Source organism: Epinephelus lanceolatus, chromosome 19, assembly GCF_041903045.1.
Source record: "Epinephelus lanceolatus isolate andai-2023 chromosome 19, ASM4190304v1, whole genome shotgun sequence".
Classification (NCBI taxonomy): domain Eukaryota; kingdom Metazoa; phylum Chordata; class Actinopteri; order Perciformes; family Serranidae; genus Epinephelus; species Epinephelus lanceolatus.
Genome location: NC_135752.1, coordinates 13,870,369 through 13,891,460, shown reverse-complemented (window position 1 = coordinate 13,891,460; position 21,092 = coordinate 13,870,369). Strand labels below are relative to the sequence as shown.

Sequence of the window (21,092 nt, the reverse complement as noted above, 5' to 3'; positions counted from 1 at the left end):
TACCGTATTCTCTTATTGTTTATTTATTATAAGCATTTGTTACCGGTAAGTTGCTTATTTGTGTTGATTTCTCATTAGCTCTTGTTCTTGTTAGATTTAATACAATAACCATTAATATTTTTTAAATGAAAAAATATATATTTTTGAGAGGGTTGGGGGGGGGGTCGCCAGGGAAGCTTGCCTTGGGCACCAGATGTGGTAGCTCCGGCACTGATGGCTGGTTAAATGTAGAACAACAAGTTGCTAAATAATTTGTTACAGATTAATATGTCATTTTAATCCCTTTAAAAACACTTCAGTGATAGACATGCCAAAATCTTAATGAACAGCTGGGACAAAATCTTAGAGGGTCTCTCAGGAAACCAGCACTACCAAGATTACCTTATGATGAGGACTGCTTGCTTCAGTCATGTAGGGGCAGGCTGTCCAAAACACAGACAGCCCCGCCCCGGGGCTCACCCCATTGGTGGAGCAGGGTGCCAAAGCTGGAGGGTCCTGATCGGAGGGGTCCAGTGATTGGCTGCTCGGGTCTGTGTGTGCTCGCAGCGCAGCCTGTCCGTTTGAATGTGCTCGGGACTGGAGAGGGTATCATTTCCATGGACCATCTGTCTCACTGGCTACACACACAACAAAGAAGGACCCAGGATGGTGTTAGTACATGTTGGATATCTGGTTCTCCCTGTCTTCGGCTCAGTTAGAAATAGAGGTATGACTAGCTCTATATATTTTCTTACCCTAACCCTAACAAATTTCTCGGCTTTTTCCTTCTTTTAAATGTCCTCAAATGATGTAAACAGAGCTGACACCTGCTAGCAAAAACCCGAGCCAGCATAATAGCGACAGCCGAGCGTAACGTTAGACAACATTTAGCTATCTTGCTAACTGTAGCGTCGCGTGAAATTAGCCGTTAAAGACCGCTAGCGCGTGGCTAACGTGACTGAAGACATTTAAAATGATATGAGAGCAACTGTCGTTTGTTTTAGGATGTTTCAGGGCCTGTTACCCGCATCAAATGACTGCAGCTGTCAAATGGCAGCCCCTCTTTTCTTTCATCCTCAGCTGTGCTAGCGCGGTCTGCTGTATCTCTCACCGCGCGCTGTTTACGTGCGTTTGCAGCGTTTTTTTGTGCAGTCACCGCTAAGCTAACGTTACTGAACAATACCAGAAGCTTCACACAGCCACATTTTACCAGCTCAGCTTTAGCTAATAATATCCATAGCTTTGCGTGGATTTGTCATTAATTTGGCCCCCAAGCATGTATCTGAACTGAAGCTGACAACTGACAACATGACAAGGGGATGTTTGTCCCTTTGTGTGCAGCTGGCATGGAGTCTGTTGATTTACTGAGCTCATTTTACCCCGGGTTAGTCTCAATTAAGGTTTCTCCCAGGTAGTGTAATGGCCGTAGCTCAGATTAGAGGCTATGGCTGGCTATTTAAAATGGTATCAAATGGTGGCATTTTGTCTCAAATCCTCAAAAAGCGTCAGATGAAACCTTGAAATCACGCTGCAGGTGCAGTGCAAATCTGAACAGCATAAATATGAATGATGACACTCGCTGAATTGGCCATAATAACTATAATCACCCTCCATTGCAGCAGGCTATCTGTGTTGATTATGTAATAATAATAGTAATAATTTGACGTGCATTGTTAAAACTACATGCAGTAGCACCAATGATTTCATTGTGCTTTTATTTGTGTTCTTTTTTCCTGTTCCATAGTATCGAGGCTGGCTCTACATTCCGCATTTCTCAGACCTTTGTCCCCCTCCATTGTGTAGCTAACGATCATCTGCTGCTGTCTGCCGTAGCCTCTGCCTGTTCTCTGCATCTAGCTGTATTGTGAACCCCTTCTTCCTCATTTCCTCTTTCCATCTGAAGACGACATTGGCATTAAAACCGAGTTCCCACTCATACCGTATCCTTCTGTGTAACAGACTAAAGAATAACACCTTCTGTAGAAAACAGTTTGTCTTTATTTAAACTGTCATGTTGCTCTTCAGTGAATAACCCATTGTAGCATTAGATTTTACTACAAACTGTCATTGTGATTCTCCCATTCAGTGTGGATAGACTACATTCTGCTGTAAATTTCTGTAAAGTGGATACATTTTGATCCTCCCCGATTCGATTACAGCCAGGCTTGATCGAACTCTTTCAATTTTGTCTCCATCCCCTATTTGCAAAGGTGCATTGTACCAGCTTTTGTAATCATTAAAGCCTTTGTATGATCACCTTTTTCTAAATAATCACCACCAATAATCCTTTTATCCTAACGTGCACCAATTGGCCGATACCTGTAGTGCTAAAGTCATTTGTGTGATGCTATTTTCACTTTTGATGGTCCACTGCACCTGTTCTAGTGGCGTCCAAAGGGCTGGTCATAATCCTATCCATGTGTGAAAGCCTTTGTTCCTGCTAGCTGAATTGATTTTGTCAGTCACAATAAATTGGCGAGACTCTCAGGTCTAACTCATCTTGCCATTTGAAAATCCCCCACTATCATGCACAGCCCCCCCCAATCAAGTCTTTTCTTCAGACACCTCCAGAATGCTATCCATTTTACAGGGATGTGTATATCCTGCACTGCTGTAGAACTCCTTTTAGAATGAAAATGTCTTTTATTCTTTGGTTGTGGTTTTCTACCTTATGTTCTTGTATTAGATCCTAATGCATGGTCATTTTATACTTTTGTTTTTCCACATTGAACAGCAGATTCCAATGTAAACTTTGTGTAGAGATGTCCCTGCTATACTGAAATGTGCTGTAAGCATACACATCTACTCATTGGATGCTGCTTCTGTTCTGTTAACCCTACAGAGAGCATGGTCGGGCCTTGCCTTTGGTCTTTATTTGCATGGTATTATTATGGTTATGTAGGATATATTACTCTTATTATTACTATTATCACACAGTGCCACACATAACTAATATTTTCCAATAAAGACTGTAGTTTTCTTTCTAACCTTCAGTGTGCTTTTTGCTGATTTCCATGTGGTCCTCCCCTCCTCCCTCCACACTGTGCTGTCACTGAGACGGTCCCCTCACTCTTAATGTGCTCTCATTTCTCAGCTGTCTTTGACAGAGTTTCTTCAAGTTGCTGCTCTGCTTACTTTGGAGTAGGGGCAACCAAATTTTCTATCCATATGAAAAAAAAAGAAGCATGTTTATACTGAAACACACCGGCATTGATTTTTAATGTTACATGCTGTCATTCACTCCTTATCCAACAAAACACAGCCTCCCTCACATTCACTCATTGGTGTTCATTGGTGATGAGTTAACATTGAAACAACTTTGGGCGAAATGGATACAATTCTCTGTCTAGGTATACATTATTTTGTATTTTGATGAAAATATATATGGTGACACTCAATTTTCTTTTAAAAATCAACAACTACAATGTACGTCTTTGGCTAATCCAGCAAAAATCATATAAAAATCCATAAAGAACTTGATTTGCAGCATTGCCTAAAATGGCCTGATACACCCAAAGATATGAAACTGTACACAAGGGTATAAACACTATTGTAAATGGATGGTCTCATGGTAGATATCATGATATCATCCAACTCTGCCTCGAGCTATTGACTGCTTGGTATTTTAACACAAAGACCTTTGATATCTCTCCTCATCCCTTAAGTACTGGATTACATACTTCAGTAGATTGCTTAGTTGTTTTATTAAAGGAAAAATTCAACATTTTGGGAAATACTCTTATTCTCTCACAAGCAGAGAATTAGTTGAGTAGATCGACACCTCTCATGTCTTAGGGTAGCAGGATAGCTTAGCTTAGCACAAAGATAGGAAACAGGAAGAAACAGCAAGACCAGCTCTGTCAAACGGTAACTAAATCCACCTACCAGCACCTCTAAAGCTCACTAATTTACTAATTTACAGTATTTTGTTTGTTTATTGCAATAACTGTCTATAAAGATGGACAACACATCTCCACTTTCTCCCACTGTACAATAATGAAGTCAAAATATTCCAGATATGGGCACTGCCATCTTGGAGCTCGAGTCTTGCGCAGTTGCGATCTCTGGGGTGTCGAGTTCTCGTCGTCCAACCAATCGCAAGCACACAGATTCGGTCAGCCATTCGGTCAGTCGTGACTTCACATCCTCTTTTTATAGACCAAACTTACCAGAAAAGTGAACAGTTGAAAATACATTAGTGTGATAAGAACTACCTAAAAAGACAGAGACCATCTTTTGGTAAAACTTAATTTGATGCGTGCTGTCATTTTTAGTTTGGCCCATGTCCCATCCGCTAACAGGGCAGGTTTTATGACCTACAGCCAGCCACCAGTCAAGATGTTTTGACTTCACTTTTGGGCAGACCCCCAAGATGCGCACTGGGCTTTAAAGGCAATTCATAGCAACCAAACAGTGGCATTACATTGTCTGGGATGCACTTGGGCCCAAAAAGACTGTCTCCCATAGACTTAATTGTGAAAGAGACATCTGTAAATCAGCGGGTAGCCTACTTTTTTTTTTTTGAATGCCACAACCCCTGCGAAATGACTCTTCCTCTATCGGAGTTTGATCCATTTGGTTCAATAACACCTTGAAAGTCTAGAAGAGCCGCATGGTTAAATACTTTGATCCCCATTCAAGTTAACAGAGGGCTTAACATGATGTTAGCAGCTTGGCTTGTGAAAGTCTGTTGTGCACTTGCTCTGTGGGCCCAATGATGCAGAAGATCTGGATAATTTCACATCTGGGAAGTCGAACTTTTTGGCTTCATGCGCCACTGAGCAACTTTCATACAAATGAACAGAGCCCAGCCATCAACACTGTATCAGTTGTCTTTATCCACCATATTTTGGGGAGCTGTCATGTCGCCCATCTTCATTTTACAGTCTATGGTTTAGTTCTTTAAAAAAAGTAAATTATCAGTTGTACAGAGGGGTTATGTGACAAACTATTTATTGGCTGTGAAATAGTCCTCAAGAAATAGTCTGGCACATAACCCACCATCATTTTTCTATTAATTTAACAAGGAGAAATAACCTGACAGATATAAGAGTGGTATCCATCTTCTCATCTAAATCTCTCTCATTAACAGTCTCCAAATATGAAGCATAATTAGAAAACAATTTGGCTCAATCACCAAATGGCAACTATGTCATCTTTAAAGTGTTTTATCTTTGTATGTAATGTTGTGAAAATACTGGCCTCTTTAATAAAGTCCTCTTCTCATTATTAGTAGAACAGACCTTGACACAGTTATACACATAAAATCACAGAAAGAACACGTCGCCACTCACGGTTTTAAAAATAAATTTCTACAGTTATACAGTCGTGCCTTTGTTGCTCGTGATAACAGCACAAATGAAGACAAGGCTTCTGAATATTTATTGCAGGAAGTCAGTAATATTGTTGAATTGAAGGCCTTTTGTAAATGAATAATAGCAAGACACTTTTATAACAAAAGTTCTGGATGTTTCTATTGGATCTAGAAAATAATTAGCTTTTTAAATCCTTATTTTTCCTGTGTTTAAATGTGGTCTTGGTTTAAGAGTTGCTCTCACTCTTTAACTTTAAAAGTGGGTAAACTGGTCACAACACAGCGCAGGCAACGATGTCATTAATTGCGAGTATTACATTGCACATTTGAAATATAAACTCAGTCATTTAAATAGTTTCAGAGTCTGGGACTTCTTTCTGTCATGTTCCAACCACTTGAGCCTTACATCTGTTCACAGTGTCTGAAATAGTCAGAGTTATTTATGTGCTGACACAAGGTGTGTCTGAGACCCAGCCATATGCGCATGGCAACTTTCTCCAGCGACTCCAGCAACAGACCTTTAAATAACTCAACAGCTTTAATGCACAAGTTCTTTGACAGTAGCTGCACTGGTAAAGACCACATTAATATCAGATGCTTTGTCTTCCACCCCGTGCCCAACCTGTCCTTGTTTGACTCGTGTGTAGCATCAAGGTCAGTATGTTGTGTGCAAGCATGTGTCATGTGGAACCGGTTGTATGCAGACTTTCACTCCAGCTGTGAAACAAACAATCTGATTTCACTCATTAGTCCCTCATTCTGAGTGTGAGCGTGCCAATCACTGATATCAGCAGGTGTGGTGATGATGGGCTTCAATGAAAAACTGCATACACAAGACTCTCAGCGTCACATGACAGAAGACCACCACACCAGCATTGAGACAGGATTATGTTAGAGGGGAGGTGTGATTGTAAAGCTGCAGTGATGGAAGCAGGAGGGGTTGGAGAGAGGGAGAGAGAGACAGGTTCGATGTCAGACTGCTGCAGTCGCGGCTGGGCAGGGCTTACGGGCTGTCACTCACGCAGGGACACCATGCCGCAGCCACACCGTGGGGGAGGGGCTGCCTGTGCAGCAGCTCAGGGGTGAAAAGAGGTGGATGGGAGTGTATGAGCGTGTGTGCTTTATGCGTGTGTGGATGGGTGGGGGTCTGTTCTGCACCAATCAGGCATTTTATGTCTGCGAGTCAAAGTCGAAGCAGAGACGTAACAATAACAACATCAGGGCTGTTACTGCAATACGTCAAATATTAATGTCAGGGATTCATGCTGGGAAAGACAATTTTATATTTACTCTGAGCTTCACATCGAGTCCAGTCATGCCGGGTCACAGGCTTCATACAAAAGTGATGCACAGCCTTTAACCAATCCAAACCAGCGGTCTGCCATTTCTGCTCTACTTCCTCAGCCAAATGTTGTTTTCAGATTGCTCATGGCTCTCAAGGTTCACTGGCTTCCCATGTCCCGAGGCCATACACAACGAAGCGAAACAGCAGCCATGCATGTATGTCATTTTAGCAATAATTGAGGAATAGTTTGACATTTTGGGAAATTTGGCTTCTAGTGGAGAGTGTGATGAGACAATTAATACTACTCTCACATTTCACAGTGAAGCTTAGCACAAAGACTAGAAACAGCCAGCATGGTTCTCCATCACAAAGTTACAGCTTTGCTTTTCTTTTTTAATTACATACAAAAAAACTACCCAGACTACTTCCTGGCTTGGACCAGTAACTTCTTGGAGTCCCTGCTGGTAACTGCTCAAAGCCAAGAAATTGTCTGCCACAGAATGTCTGTGAAATGACAGATTATTGTTTTGACACTTTGGTTTTACATGTTAAACAAACAAATAAAACACGTTAAATAATAAGCTTTAAATGTGCTGGTCGGCATACTCTATAATCAAGGGGTGTTTCCAATCTTTATGCTAAGTTAAGCTAACCAGCTGCTGTCTACACCCGGCAGCCAGTTAGCTTAGCTGGTAAAATAGATTAGAGAGTGGTATTGCTGTCCTTCTCTCTTGCGTTAGCTCTGGACATTTCGGGTGACATGTTAATTTACCCTTGTTAAATCCGTCGTCTCTTTTCAAAATAAACTTCAGTTTTCACAGGAAACATACTGTTTTCTGCTCGTTGAATGCATACCATCTCTTTTCAACATTAACCTAGAACGTAGGTACAAAAGTTCAGTTTTAAATTTTACTTCCTTAAGTTAAGCAACAAAAGCATGTGGTTAAATTCAGAATAAAACATCGTAGTTTGACTTATAAATATGTGGGTTTGTTTCAAACATAATTTAGTATAACATGACATACATCATATATACGTCAAATAGCATAGTATAGCATATTATGGTACATATATGTGTATAAATATATATATATATGTGCGAACACACTATGTTAGAATAACTTGATTTTCGGTTTCACACAATGAACAAACAGTGGTCTCCTGAGTGAAAGTCCGGAGTTTGTTTGACCCATTCACCTCACCTCCTACTAGCCCTATGCAAACCTTCTTGCTCTTTATATAACTGTTGATGCCCAGTGTCAAAAAATGCTGCTGCCCAGTGCGTGTCTTTCTGCCCCTGAAGGGTGTCTCAGTGCATCAGTGTCTGACACCAAGAGCCACTGACCAAGCGTTGGTATTGGAGAAGTTGGGAATGAGACTACGTTGAAATCTCAACTCAGTGCAGACTATTTTAAACAATGCGCTATTTGGATGGAGACGGACAGTATTTTGTGTATCGCTCCAGAAAAAGGGGAGAAGTTAGCATCTCCAGCTGGAGCTGATACATACCCATGACTATTACAGAGTCATTTATCCCAGAGGGCTGCTGTTTTCAGTCTTTCCAGTTAAATACAAAAAACAGATGTTAGCAGGTGTTAATGGGTTATTTGTGCAGTGGGAAATGAGCTTCAGAGAGAGAAAGCAAACAAGCACATTCCCAAAATGTTGTACTATTCCTTTAGATTAATAAATATATTAAAACGTCATCCATTGAAAGTATATTGTGGGATTTTGTGTTCACATAAAATGTTGCAGACTTGAAAATTTGTAAATTAGATCTCAGCTCAGTGAACCATATAGTGTTAATTAGATTTGTCAGCAATTGCTAAATATATCACAAACCATTAACTACCATCCAAATCATCTCCTCTTCCTATTAGACTTACTTTGTCACTCCATATCACTGTTTATCAGGTTTTAATCTGCCTGACTCAGCTTGAAACCACTGACAGAGCAGTAGATGAGACAATTATGTCTTCCAACCATGCAAATGCGCAATACTCCGTTACTTAATTATACACAGTGCACAGTCCATTCTCCGGACCCCGCTGTCTGCTTCCTGTTCCAGAAGGCTAGAAAGCCGTAATGGGCAGCTGAAGAAGTAATTGTTTGTTCCCACCTCACCCTCCTCCCGGCCCTCCTCTCTCCGAGCTCAGAGTAATTTGTATTGATTGTTTTGTGTAACCTGATACCGAGGTGATTCAGTGGGACTACCACACAATCTCATGCCTCCTCCATCTCTGATAGGATGGGTGGGGGAAGGTAGAAATGGAGGCAGATAATCTTTTGAGCCCACCTCAGTTGCTGTGCAGGGTTTTAATGAGAAATCTACAGTTGAGTATTTGTTCCATGGAATGGCAGACATAATACAGAGCCTGAATCTTTTAAATTGACTAGCAGCGGACCGCAGACATCCCTCAGTGCTGTAGATCTTCTTGGAAACACACCAGGCTGTTAGTGAAGATCCATCCTTCCTGCTGGCTGCACTGTGGCAAGTGGAGAGGCAGGCCATCGGGTGCAATCTGTGTGTGGGTTTAGATGGTGCTCCACAGGGGGTCTCAATGTCTGTGTCCTCCATCTGCTGTTTTGTCTGTCTTGTCTTGTCTCTTCCTGTGTCAAGTCTCTCCTATTTTCTAATTGTCTCTGTGTGATTGGTTGTTAAATGTGTTTGTGTGTGTGAGAAAGCCAAAAAGTGCTTGTTTCTGCAATTATGTGCGTCAGTATGTACTCTCCATTGGTTTGTCTGGGTCTCTCTGTGGTGCCTGTTTGGATGATGAGGCTTAGCCCTGATCGCTTGCATTTCCTCTCCATAGGAGCACACTTCACCAGGCATCAACACAGCCATGCTACCTCCTGCCGACACTTTCACCTGGGCGCACCCCAAGCGCCCATCTCAGCAGAGTTCCCTCTAGGACATGCCAGCCAGCCGCCTCAGACCGGCTTGGCCACCCACCTGCCCCCGGCACACCACCCGCCCCTCACTGCCCTGCCTGCACCCCCTCAGTTCCAGGATGTGCCGGGTCCTCCATTCCTACCTCAGGCCTTACACCAGCAATACCTCATCCAGCAGCAGCTTCTTGAAGCGCAGCACCGCAGGATTCTCCCGCACTCCAGGTATAATTGCTACCTGCATGCAAATACAGATACACACAAACTAATAAACCTTGTCAAACATTTTTAAAATCTCATCTTCGTCCTTCTGCAGAAGAACCCAGGACCGTATACCCCTGAACCCTCACCGACTGCGCTCAGGCTATGAGTACTCCCCTCCCCTCCATGTTCCTCAGCCAATGACACAGCAGCAGCGGTACCTGGCCGAAGGCACCGACTGGTGAGTCGCTGTCGGAGATTAACGAGAGTCCTGTAGAGTCGTGAAATGATACCGTCCTTTCATCTTTACGCCCATCTGTCTGTGTGTCACATTGCCTAGCATGGGTGATGATGTTGATTTAGTCTCTTGTCTGCCTGCCCGCAGGGATCTCAGCGTTGATGCTGGCCTCCCTCACCACCAGTACCAGCTCCAGCAGCTTCCGCAGCACTATCAGCATTACCTGGCCTCCCCTCGAATGCACCACTTCCCCAGGAACACATCCTCTGCACAAGTGGTATGTCGGTCACCCTGCTATTTTGTAATGCAAATTTACTTATCATCATTTTTAAATATATCTTGACCTTTAAATTAAGGTGTCTGCAGGTCCTTAAAATGTCTTAAATTCAAAAGTCTCAAATGCAACAAACATTTGATCTAATCTAAATCCATCTAGCCATCTTTTAATTTTTTGTCAAAATGTGTCAAGCTCTTCTGCGTTAAAGTCCAGATTTCTGATGTTACAAATCTTCAAACCGCTAAACCTTATTTTACGCTTGCACTATGTTTTACTATCCCACCTCACTCTAATAACCATAATCTTACATAAAACGTAGCTCTGCATGGTACTACATATACTATTTACCTTTATACTATAAGAAAAATATGATTTGTCCAAAGGCAGCCTTAAAATTTGGTTAAAAATGATCTTGAAAAAGTCTTAAAAAGCCTTAAATTTAAGTGTCTGATACCTGTAGACATCCTGCATCGATCTGATGCACTTCTGGTCTCGCCTCTTGCTGTTTTGAAAAGAAAATCACAGTTTTGTTTTTTTTGGTTTGTATTACCTGTCAGTATTCTCAAAAATGTCTTGTATTTCCAAAGATGCATCAAAACAATGGAGAAAAACTGTGTTCGACTACTCTTATATTGCTGTAATATGACAAAGAGTTCTCTTTTGTTAGGTTGTGCATGAAATCAGAAACTACCCGTACCCACAGCTGCACCTGTTGGCACTGCAAAGTCTGAATCCTTCAAGGCATGCCACCGCTGTGCGAGAAAGTTATGAGGTAAATCTTTCTCCAAATCAAGTTCATAGACTTTCTACCCATCCGTCTGTTAGAGCCTCAGATAATCTCACCTCAAATTCCATTTAGTGCCTGTTCTGGTGCTTTTGATCATATCCCATGATCTCCTTTAGGCTCACTTGTTGTGGAGTGATAGATGCTGCAAAAAAGTGCACGTTAAAGGGACTGCCAACACCAAAATCAAAAATACATATTTTTCCTCTTACCTGTAGTGTTTCTTATCCATCTAGATTGTTTTGGTTTGAGTTGCTGAGTGTTGGAGATATCGGCTGTTGAGATGTCTGCCTTCTTTCAATTATAATGGAACTAGATGGCACTCGGCTGGAGGTGCTCAAAGCTCCAAAAATTACATTTGAAAAACTCAACAGCAATGTCTCTTTCCAGAAATCATGACCCGGGTACTCAAGATAATCCACAGACCTTGTTGTGAGCATGTGAGAACTATTTTCTCTTTACCAAACTACAGTTGCCAAACATATCACAGCGCAGAAGGAAGTGTGCATCTACTCATGGACAAGAGGCTCATGCTAGTGACAGTGCAAGTTGCAAACATTAATGGCGCCCTCCTTGTCTGAGCTGTAACGTTAGCTAGCTCAGTGGTGCTAGGTGAGCTAGTAGTAGATGCACGCTTCCTTCTGCGCATTCATGCAGTTGTGGATGTAGTGCAGTAAAGAGAAAATAGTTCCTACATGTAACTGCTCACACCTAGGTCTGTGGATTATCTTTTCAGTTCACTGTTGACCTTGAACACCCTGGTTTTACAACACCATTTAGTCCATTTAGTAGCTGTTCAAGTTTTATATTCTTAACTTATGTGGACTTCTCCTCAGGAGCTGTTGCAACTGGAGGACCGGCTGGGGAGTGTCAGCAGAGGAGCTGTTCAGACAACCATAGAGAGATTCACCTTTCCACATAAATACAAGAAGGTAGGACAGATAACAAAAATTACTGGATGTTATTAACATACAGAGACATGCACTGTTGGATATACTCCCATTTTTTACAATCACTTTTCTGACCCTACCTTTTTACCTCTGTGTAATCTGACCTGCGAACAGAGAAAGCCCCTGCAGCTGAAGATTGGGGAGGAGGAGGAAACAGATGTGGATGAGAAATGTACCATCTGTTTGTCAATGCTGGAAGACGGAGAGGACGTCAGGTCAGAAATGATTAGTAGCCCCTAGAATTCTGGTTTTACCACAAAAAATCCACTTCTCTGAAAAGGAAATAAGCTGAAAATAAAAGTTTGACATTTTGGGAAATACGCTATTTGCTTGCTGGCATAGACATAGAGGAGAAGATTGATAAAGTAAGTGACTGAATGTTAATTACTGAGCTTTAAAGGTAGGCTGACTGTGTTACCTGTGGACAGAGCTGGGCTAGCTGTTTCCTCCGGTTTCCAGACTTTGTGCTAAGCTAAGCTAAGCTAACTGGCTGCTGGCTGTAGTTTATATTCAGCAGGACATGAGAGTGATATTTACTTTCTCATCTAATGCTTCACTAAATGGTGGCCTGACATATTTTCCAAAAATGTAAGACTGCTCCTTTAATAACTTGTAAATAAGATCTCGACCCAGTGAACATCTACTGTTAACAGGAAATGCTAAATATATCAAGAACCATTAACTCACAGCCAATCCTCAAAATCAAGGCATATCTTAAAGATGATGATATGGATCAATGTTTTCACTTTGCACTGATAATATTGATCATTGAATCCATAAATATCAAACCAGATCTGTATCATTACACCCATATAGGTTACACAATTAGTAGGTGGATTTTGTAATAGTCTGACGGAGCCAGGGTAGCTCTTTCCACCTGTTTTCAGTTTTATGCTAAGCTAAGCTAACTGGGTGCTGGCTCTAGGTTCATATTTAACAAACAGATGTGAGAGTGGTATTGATCTTCTCATTTAACAAGGCAAGTAAGCGTATTTTCCAAAAATGTTGAACTAGTTCTTAAATCAGTGACATGAGCATGTGCACCAACACGCGCATTTCAGACCAAGCTGTGGTGTGAAATCCCCAGTGCCCTGGGATGAGGAAAGAGGGTCAGTTTACAGCGTGTGGAGTCTCAGCTGTCTGAGAGGCGTGCAGGATTGATGACTCAACAGAAGTCGCCTCTACGTGCCTGAATGAACAAAATTAACTCCCTGCTGGTTTCAGAAGTTCTTTGCAAGCACATAACTCTATTGCACAGGGAGAGTCAGTGTGAATCAACATTGACCCTGTGTCTCTCTGTCTCTCTGTCCTCCAGGAGATTGCCCTGCATGCACCTCTTCCACCAGGGCTGCGTGGACCAGTGGCTGGCCACCAGCAGGAAGTGTCCGATCTGTCGGGTTGACATCGAAACACAGCTGAACCCTGACAGTTGATGAGATTTCAGCACCCCTCTCCCCTCCTTGTCAATCACCCTTGTGTGGTTCCTGCTTTCTTCCACCCCGGCTTGCCGGCCCTCCTCCTCCTCCTCCCCCCTGTTGGGTGCTTTGCCAAATGTCTCCAGACTTCATGTGACATCACCACCCTTCTGACTCACGCTTTACTGAGCCAAGCCAGGATAACTAACTGCACGAGAGGCCGCAGAGGACTCTCTTTATATAGAAGCACATCCCTCTGGAGGCAAAAGACACGCAGACACACACACATACTCATGTACACAGGGTTTACTTGTAGCTTGCTGGTCGTAAGTGGGGTGTTGTTGCTGTTGTGGTGTTGTACTGTAGGTAGCCCCGGGCTGTGTAGCATGTCCTCAAAGCCATGACTTAATGTCCTGACAGTGGAAAACACATAACCCCACACTGAGCTGGCTACTTTCTCTCTCTTCTTCTCTCTCTTTCTCTCTTTCTATATATATAAATATATATATTTCTCTCTTTACAAACACACTTCAATCAAAGTGAATATTCTGCCACACAAGAAAGCTTAACAAATGCTCTGATGCCATGTTTACCTAAAGATCATTTGTGGTCGTAGTAGAGTAGCAGTAACCAACAAGTGATATCTGGTGCGCTGTTGCTTCCTTGGGCGCACAAGCACCAGCTAGCTGAGTGTTTTAATTCTATCATGCAGCTTTGACATTTTGCAATACAGTTGTACATTTACCTTGGGTTGGTGTCATGTGAGATGGTGTTGTGTGAGTAGGTCTCTTTCACTGCCGTGGGAAAACCGAGCCCAGTGACTGAGTTGTTGTGTGTTTTAAAATCTATAAAAAAAAAATAGGTAGAAAGTGTTTTTTACCAAAATGCATTTTTGTCACGGTGTAGCTTGAACCTGATGCGCAGGTTCACATGTGTGTGTGTGCTCTGCCCTGCTGTGTGTGACTTCAAGAATGTGTCTAACAAATGTGTGGATGTTCAAAGAGTGCAAATGTGAGTGTGTTTCAAGGGTTCGAGGCAACAACTAGTCGTTAAATCGCTGTAGGTTAACAGCATGGCCACTGGAGCGCTTATACAACATGAAGCCAAAAAAAAATAGGGATGATAAAAGGAAACTATCATGCACTGCAGAGTGAGGTGGGAGGAAGACTTAGCTGCCCTCGTACCTGTATCTTCATCTGGCGCAGGGCCAGTGGCAGAACAGTGTGTACTAAACTTGCATGTTTCATCGTCAACTTGGGCTGTTAGCTCCGGTAGCGTTTCTTCAATATTAAAAGGTACAGAGATGGCTTTGCATGACTTAGTTAATCTGAGCTGTGACTATCTTCTCAACACAACAAACAAACAAAAAAAAGTGTCAGTGGCTGCTCCCCTGACTTGTAGCGTGTGTTCATCCTGTCCCCTTTGGTGGCAACGATGGGATCCTCTTCTTGATGTTTACCTTATTGCCTAAAGAACAAGCACATGTGATGATAGTTATAGCAACAAAAGGTTTTTTCCTTGGTATTGCATTTGCGTTGGTTTATATATAGGTATAGATTCATGCAGTGTTTCAGCAGAGAAAGGAGCTTGCGTATTGATCTTGTGTATTCGTGTGACAGACCTCCCCTCGTGGTTGCTATGCTGGTTGCTATGCTGTATTGCTAGAACATGTAGAACGTGGTGAGACGGAGGCAGCCTCCCTCTCGCAGTGCACACAGACATGAGACGACACAACAGCAGGAAAACATTCAGGCTGTTAACACTTGCTCTGACTGGTTTTCACTTCTTTATTTTCTTTTTTACCCTTTGTGTCATTTCTGTTCAACAGGATGCCTTTAGGACCCTCTCTGTCCTACGCACTGTGATAGAAAAGGATAAGTCCAGAGACTCTTTAAGCCTCGTGGGTTGAGGATCAATTAACTCGGATTACTTTCTCCCTGTCTTGTGCACTGCCAGTGTCGACACTGCCTCCTCCTGTAGTGGAGTCATCCGTGATGAAGTTTTCATAGTTTACACAGGGTGTTGTCAGTTGAGATGCCTTAAGTATTTAACAATCATAATTTATTACTAACTGTAGATATTGTTGGTATGTATTTAATTTTATATAGTTTTTTTTGGGAGGGGGTGGGAGGGGGGTGACTGAATCATAATTTATTTATTTAGAAATAACACAAAAATGCTATGAAAAAAACTATTACCTCATTTTTGCATTGTTTTAAATGGGAATGCTTTGCATGCAGTTGTACTTTTTGGAACACTAAAGTCTATGAAAAAAAGAGCCCTGCTGTTTGATCTCCACAAGCTGGCTGTGCGATGTTTACTGTCCAAGGCTGAGCTACTGAGCCCGCTCTCTGTCTTTCTCTTTCTCTTTCAGGCTCAATCCCAATACACCTCTTGCCCCGACCACTTAGCTCTACTCCTCCATTTTGCTCGGTCACGTAAAGGGGTAGGGTGTCCTGTTTCTTGTTGAGATAGAGGGATAGGGTAAAGTGTAAAAGGCCCAGACACACTAGACTGACGTCGGTAGTCTGTATTCATCATTCAAAAAGGGAACCCGAAAGACCAACAGGAGAGATTCAAGATGCTAATTAGCCAGTTAGCACATTAGAGACACTACCCCATGTCGAAAGAACAAATTATATTTACAATGCACCAGTGAAAAATAACACAAACAATTACGAATTGTTTCTGCTAAAGAGCTCAATGGCTAAAAAATTATCTTACCTTACTTAAAAAGTTAGGTTTGATCTCACACCCTCTTGACTTAAGTAATTTGTTTACTTTCCTCACTTCTGTTAAACTCTTCTTGTGCACTGAGTCTAACTGCCAATCAGAGTGATTTTATAAACTGATGGTCTTCGCTGTCTCTGACACAGAGTCAACATTCTGAATCGGCTGAAAAAGAAACCAACAAGGGCTGACTAGTGCCAACAGTGTGGGGCACACCGCAAACACAAGGGGGCAGATGCCCACCGACGGCCAGATGTTGCCCAACAGTGGACTGTCAGTTTGGTGTGTCGGGGCCCTAAGGGCTACATGGTCCTCCAAATGGAGGTTTTTCAGAAGCACACTCCAATCTGCGATATTACAAATCATTGGCAAAATGGCTGTATGAGCAACCAAACAAACTCACACATATATTTTCTTCGTTAATGAAGATTTGAAAGTGACAGTAACTATTGTATTATCTTAGTTTAATGTTGCTTTGATGTATTATGGTCCTTTTCTGTATAACAAGCATAAAATAAGTCGTTAGTAGTACGCTGATGTCTCGGTAGCTGACTAGCTAGCTAGCTAATGTTACGTTGTTATTGCTGATTTGTACATGACAGTCTTGCATTCTGACATATTTCCATGTCCCATCCCCCCCTTTGATAGCATATGACACCATAAATTTAACTAAACTCCAGCAGTGAGGTTCCTGCACTTGTTACTGTTCCTCCTGTATTAATGCTGGCTGGCAGAATAAGAGCAAGGGTTGCTAACGTTAGCCTACAGGGCTCTGCTTGTGGCCTGGTAATGAAGCAGTGTTATTTTCTATTCGATTACTTCTTTAAATAATTGATAGCATGAAACTGAAGTTGTGAGCTAATTGCAAGCTTCCATGCTTTTCTGTCTTCATTTGATAAATGACAAAGGTCATTGTAATAAAACCGTTATTGCCATAGTCACATCTGTTTACTTAACTGCCATCAATGATGATGCTGACGGCCTATCAGGGTCTTTAATGGTTTTCCCATTATGATAGGGGAAGATTTCAACCATTACCCCTTGTGACTCTGTTCCGAGGGGCCAAGGGGCTCTTGAAAATAAGGTGTATGGGTAAAAATAAGAAATGGGATTGGGCCTTAGTCTCTGTCTCTCTCTTTCTCTCTCTCATGTGGTGCTGTGGATCTTGGTTACATTCCATTCAATGCAATTTCTCTGATCCCCCATGCTGTTATGTAGTGGACAAACTGCAATGAAGTGATTTTTTTTTGTTTTGCACTCACTTGTTAAAATATGGGAACCCTCTCACTGGCAAAAAAGTTAGTTTAGATAATTTAATATGAACACTAAGGACTCTGGCTTTTATTTTGTATGCTCTGCTTCTCACAATGCACTATGGGTCTTAAAAACGATCATCTGTGAAGCATGTTCCTTCGCTTTAACTCTTTGTATCTTTTAATTTCCATTTTCTCTGGTGTTTCTCTTCAGTTTGTAGACATAACAAGTGCCTCGCTTTAAGTGTTAGGAGATATTTCCATGTTACTGAAACCATTAATAACAATCAGTCCATGAAGCCACCATGCCTTATTGGTTGCACAATTAATTAAAGAGTGAGTTGTGAAGACAGCATTTGACAGATGTCTGCAAAAGCCATTATACTCAAAATTGAAATCAAACTGTCCAGACTAGCTTTTCGTTTGTAGAACTGGAACGATACAGATTGTGGAAATAGTTCTGACTATAAAGAGGCATGTTTCACTGTGGGCTTTACAACAACTTCAGTAATCCTTCTTTAATTTTATCTTCTATTTCCAACTCTTCATTTGTTTTTTTATTTTACCGTCCATCTCTCCTCTCAGAATCTATCCTCTGTTTCCTTTCACAGTCGTAAAGGAAGGCAAGGATTTTAAAGCACAACCTTTTCTAAAAATGCATGTTTTCTCAGGTTTCAATATAGTCTCAATGGTTTAATAGTATATGGTGAAAATATATACAAAGAATATAACAGGAAAAAAAATATTAATTTTGTCGCTGTTTGAAACTGAAAAACAAAACTGAAGAGAAAATATCCCAAAAAGTGCCAGTGAAAGGGCTGCCGCCATCCTCGTATGAAATTCTGCTGTTTAGCTGTGACTGCGCAATGTTTTTCAATATAGGATATTTTATCTGAAAATAGAACTATTTATCATTAATATTAAAGCAATAGTGCATTAATGGTGATGAGTGTGTTAATGAAGAAATGGATGAGCATATTATGGGTAAATGTTAGATTCACATGTGGTGGAATTTTGTACTTTATTTATTATTAATACTAATAATAATGATAATGATTTCAAAAGTTGCATTGCTAAACCCAAACTGTTCTGTTTTGTTTTTTTTAATTTTAATTTTATTTCATGGCTTGTATATTATCCTTTTGTATGTGCTCTTTTTGTAATAAATTGGATAAAATCGACAAGTGCCTGTTTTTGTGTCTTCTATATTCTGGTATGATATGGCCTCAGCTTTCCTCCAGATGAAAACACATGGTTATAATTTGAATCCATGACATGTAAGAAGCTGTTGTTAGGTAAAACAAGAAAAAAGTAAAAACGCAGCCATTTTCATGGTCTTTGTCACTATGAGTGACCCATTCTATATCACCAATAGTCTTTAGATCGTTGTTGAAGCTGGGGTGGGCAGTATCATTTTGGCTTTGTTGGGCAAAAATGCTATCATAAACTGAACAAATTGTAACTCAAGAGGCCTGAAATAAAACAAGTTTTTGCACCTTCTTTTGACTCTGTTTTCAGGCTTTAGAAAATCTAGCCCATGACAGGAGGCTAATCACAGGTCATTTGAGAGAGAGGGTGTGTGTATTGACTTTTTTTGCAAGTGCAGACACATGCACATCCCTTTGGTGAAAGCCTGGCTCAATGGCAGAGAACCGTGCAGAGGAAGTTGCTGTTTCAGCATTGGCAACAATTGCCTACACTGCAAAGCCCAAAAAGGAAAACGGACTTATCAAAAAGAGAGTTATAGGGTCTGACAATAAACAAAACAACCCTTATTGCAATATCGCTAAAGAAATGTTGAGAAAATGCTTCTAATAGTTTGGCCTTCTGCTAGCCAAAGCAAAAGGCTAATTGCAGCTGCTTCAAGTTCACATTTATGAAGTTAACGTTAGCTAGAACCTTCAAATCACAGTGTTACCCCTGTCTCATGCCCTGCCACTACAGACCACCTCACTGAGACAAGAGCTGGTCTGAAGATGGACCCCTAGTCAGCGGCCACAGCAACCTAACTCCAGCCAGCGCAAACCCCAGTTCCAGGGGACCGGACAGCTCTGACTCCCACTGAATCAGCTAACAGCTTAGACCTGGCGCTGTTGCTGGCTACCAGCCCACAATGGCAACCATTGTTGGGGTGTTCTGATGACTTATTTCGAGGTGCTACAGCCACCAACTGCAGGTCCATCTCCTGAGCTGCTGCAGTCTCCTCCCAGGGAAGCAGTCCGCAGTGGCGTGGAGCGAGGCGAAGGGACGGTGTGGTGGCTAATGTTAACCTGCTAATTCTTGTCTCATTTGTGGTCTGATTAATAGAGAAAGAGCGGGGCAAAGAGCAGCTGACTGAATGCACTGTGTGCAACTCTGCAATTAAGTAAGATTTATTAAATCACTGTATGAAAAACACTGGGTTACTGTATGAAGCACATGCATATGTCCAGTCGTTCTGGTGGGAGGGGCTTAGGACAGTATTCATGCAGCTTTAAAATAAACTTCTGTAGGTTTGGATTTTGCTTGTATGAACAAGGAAAACAAAATTACTGAGTACTGTAAAAGAGTTTAATATTTTAAAATAACTAAATTATAACAAAACAACTTAACAAACCATCCCTGACATACGAAACTTAAAAAGAATGGCACATTCAGTTTCCTGACCAAAAAGATGTTGTCACAGTATTTCATTGCAGGCTATATTTCCAGGTAGCATTAAACATCTAACTATAATATAATAATAATATAAAACTTTGAATGTAAAAATCAGTCTCACTTCCTGAGATATAAAACTTGCCAGAGCAGAATATCTTTGGTCATTACTTTTAAACATCAGGGGAGATCTCTCTACAACGTGAGTTTGTATAAATAAATAGTTTATCTAGTACTTCGGGTAAAGGACCCTGGCGATCTGCCCATCAGCCCTCTTAGTGTCCAGCCACTTCCCACAGAGGAAGATGGTGGTGACACCATTAGCTGTGTTAGTGACTTCCACGCGATCCAGCAGCCAGCCGGGGCTCAGACCGGAGTTGTCATGCTGCACCCGAACCTTCTGTAGCTCTCCCATGTCCAGCATTTCCAGCAGGAAACGGTCCGTCTGCTCACGTTCGAAAAGGTTCCGAAACTTCTGCCGCAGCTGCCGCTGGCCAGAGTCTCCATTGGAGCCATAGATTGTGATAAAAACATTGGCATCTGTACCCGCTCCCTTCTCATCGCCTGTGATGACGATGATCTCATATTTGACGGGAACCAGGCTTCGAGCTTTACTGGCGAAGCTCTCAATGGCTTTCGCGCACTCAAAGTTCAAGAACTCATCTCTCTTTGGAGAGAGAGGGATGAGGGCATTGCAAGTGAAGATGTACCTGGAGGTGATGAGATGGAACAAAATTATTTTTTTTTACCAAGAAATGGTACAAGTAGAATGAATGACTTTTGGATGTAGATGTGGGTTACTGAGCAGTAACAGATGTCTTACTTATTTCCCAGTTCCCTTTCAGTGACAACGACCTCCTCCACGTGCCAGTAAACCTCCCCCTTTACTTTCTTTCCATCCTTGGGTGTGTGGCCGAGACAGATACCAGCGATGTCCCCCAGGTTCTTCGATGAAAAGTCAAACCTGTCAACATTTCCCCTGTAAAGAAAGAAAAATAAATACGGATGTTAGAGCGAGTAGCTGTTCCCTTAAATTGACCCACACACTTTAAATTCATGTCACTGCTAATTTGTTCTGGATGGTGTAATGTCATCATAGTGGATTGCAGCACTGGTCTGAGCTCGAGTGCTTGGTGCTGGTGG

At 41.8% G+C, this 21,092-nt stretch overlaps 2 protein-coding genes across 5 annotated transcripts in view; one reads left to right on the top strand and one right to left on the bottom strand.

Moving 5' to 3' along the window:
• Positions 1 to 514: 514 nt before the first annotated feature.
• On the top strand, positions 515 to 18,499 carry ark2ca (arkadia (RNF111) C-terminal like ring finger ubiquitin ligase 2Ca). Of its 4 annotated transcripts, XM_078161888.1 has the most exons (10): positions 569 to 706; positions 1,724 to 1,919; positions 3,242 to 3,329; positions 9,392 to 9,692; positions 9,784 to 9,909; positions 10,054 to 10,183; positions 10,851 to 10,955; positions 11,804 to 11,899; positions 12,032 to 12,132; positions 13,233 to 18,499. In XM_078161888.1, exons 3-10 carry the CDS (start codon positions 3,308 to 3,310, stop codon positions 13,348 to 13,350), a joined length of 999 nt encoding a protein of 332 aa, XP_078018014.1. In that variant the 5' UTR covers positions 569 to 706; positions 1,724 to 1,919; positions 3,242 to 3,307; the 3' UTR covers positions 13,351 to 18,499. The 4 variants fall into 4 exon arrangements, with proteins under 4 accessions (XP_033502115.1, XP_033502114.1, XP_078018014.1 ...); XM_033646226.2 differs by having other exon boundaries at positions 1,724 to 3,329; XM_033646224.2 differs by lacking the exons at positions 1,724 to 1,919; positions 3,242 to 3,329 and having other exon boundaries at positions 515 to 706; positions 11,807 to 11,899.
• A 1,423-nt stretch (positions 18,500 to 19,922) lies between these two features.
• Positions 19,923 to 21,092, bottom strand: part of loxhd1a (lipoxygenase homology PLAT domains 1a) — a 37,907-nt gene continuing 36,737 nt past the window's right edge. Inside the window, exons 40-41 of the mRNA XM_078161945.1 lie at positions 20,773 to 20,928; positions 19,923 to 20,659 (exon numbers count right to left, since the gene is read on the bottom strand). Of these exons, the coding sequence (XP_078018071.1) occupies positions 20,179 to 20,659; positions 20,773 to 20,928 (637 nt within the window). The 3' untranslated portion in view covers positions 19,923 to 20,178. The remainder of the gene's footprint in view (positions 20,660 to 20,772; positions 20,929 to 21,092) is intronic.

Excerpts from the sequence above, each read along its gene's own strand:
- ark2ca (XM_033646223.2), top strand. The coding sequence starts at position 565 with ATGTGCTCGGGACTGGAGAGGGTATCATTTCCATGGACCATCTGTCTC. Across the intron at positions 707-9,391 it reads CGGCTCAGTTAGAAATAGAG|GAGCACACTTCACCAGGCAT; the intron begins GTATGACTAGCT and ends TCCTCTCCATAG. Across the intron at positions 12,133-13,232 it reads GAAGACGGAGAGGACGTCAG|GAGATTGCCCTGCATGCACC; the intron begins GTCAGAAATGAT and ends TCTGTCCTCCAG.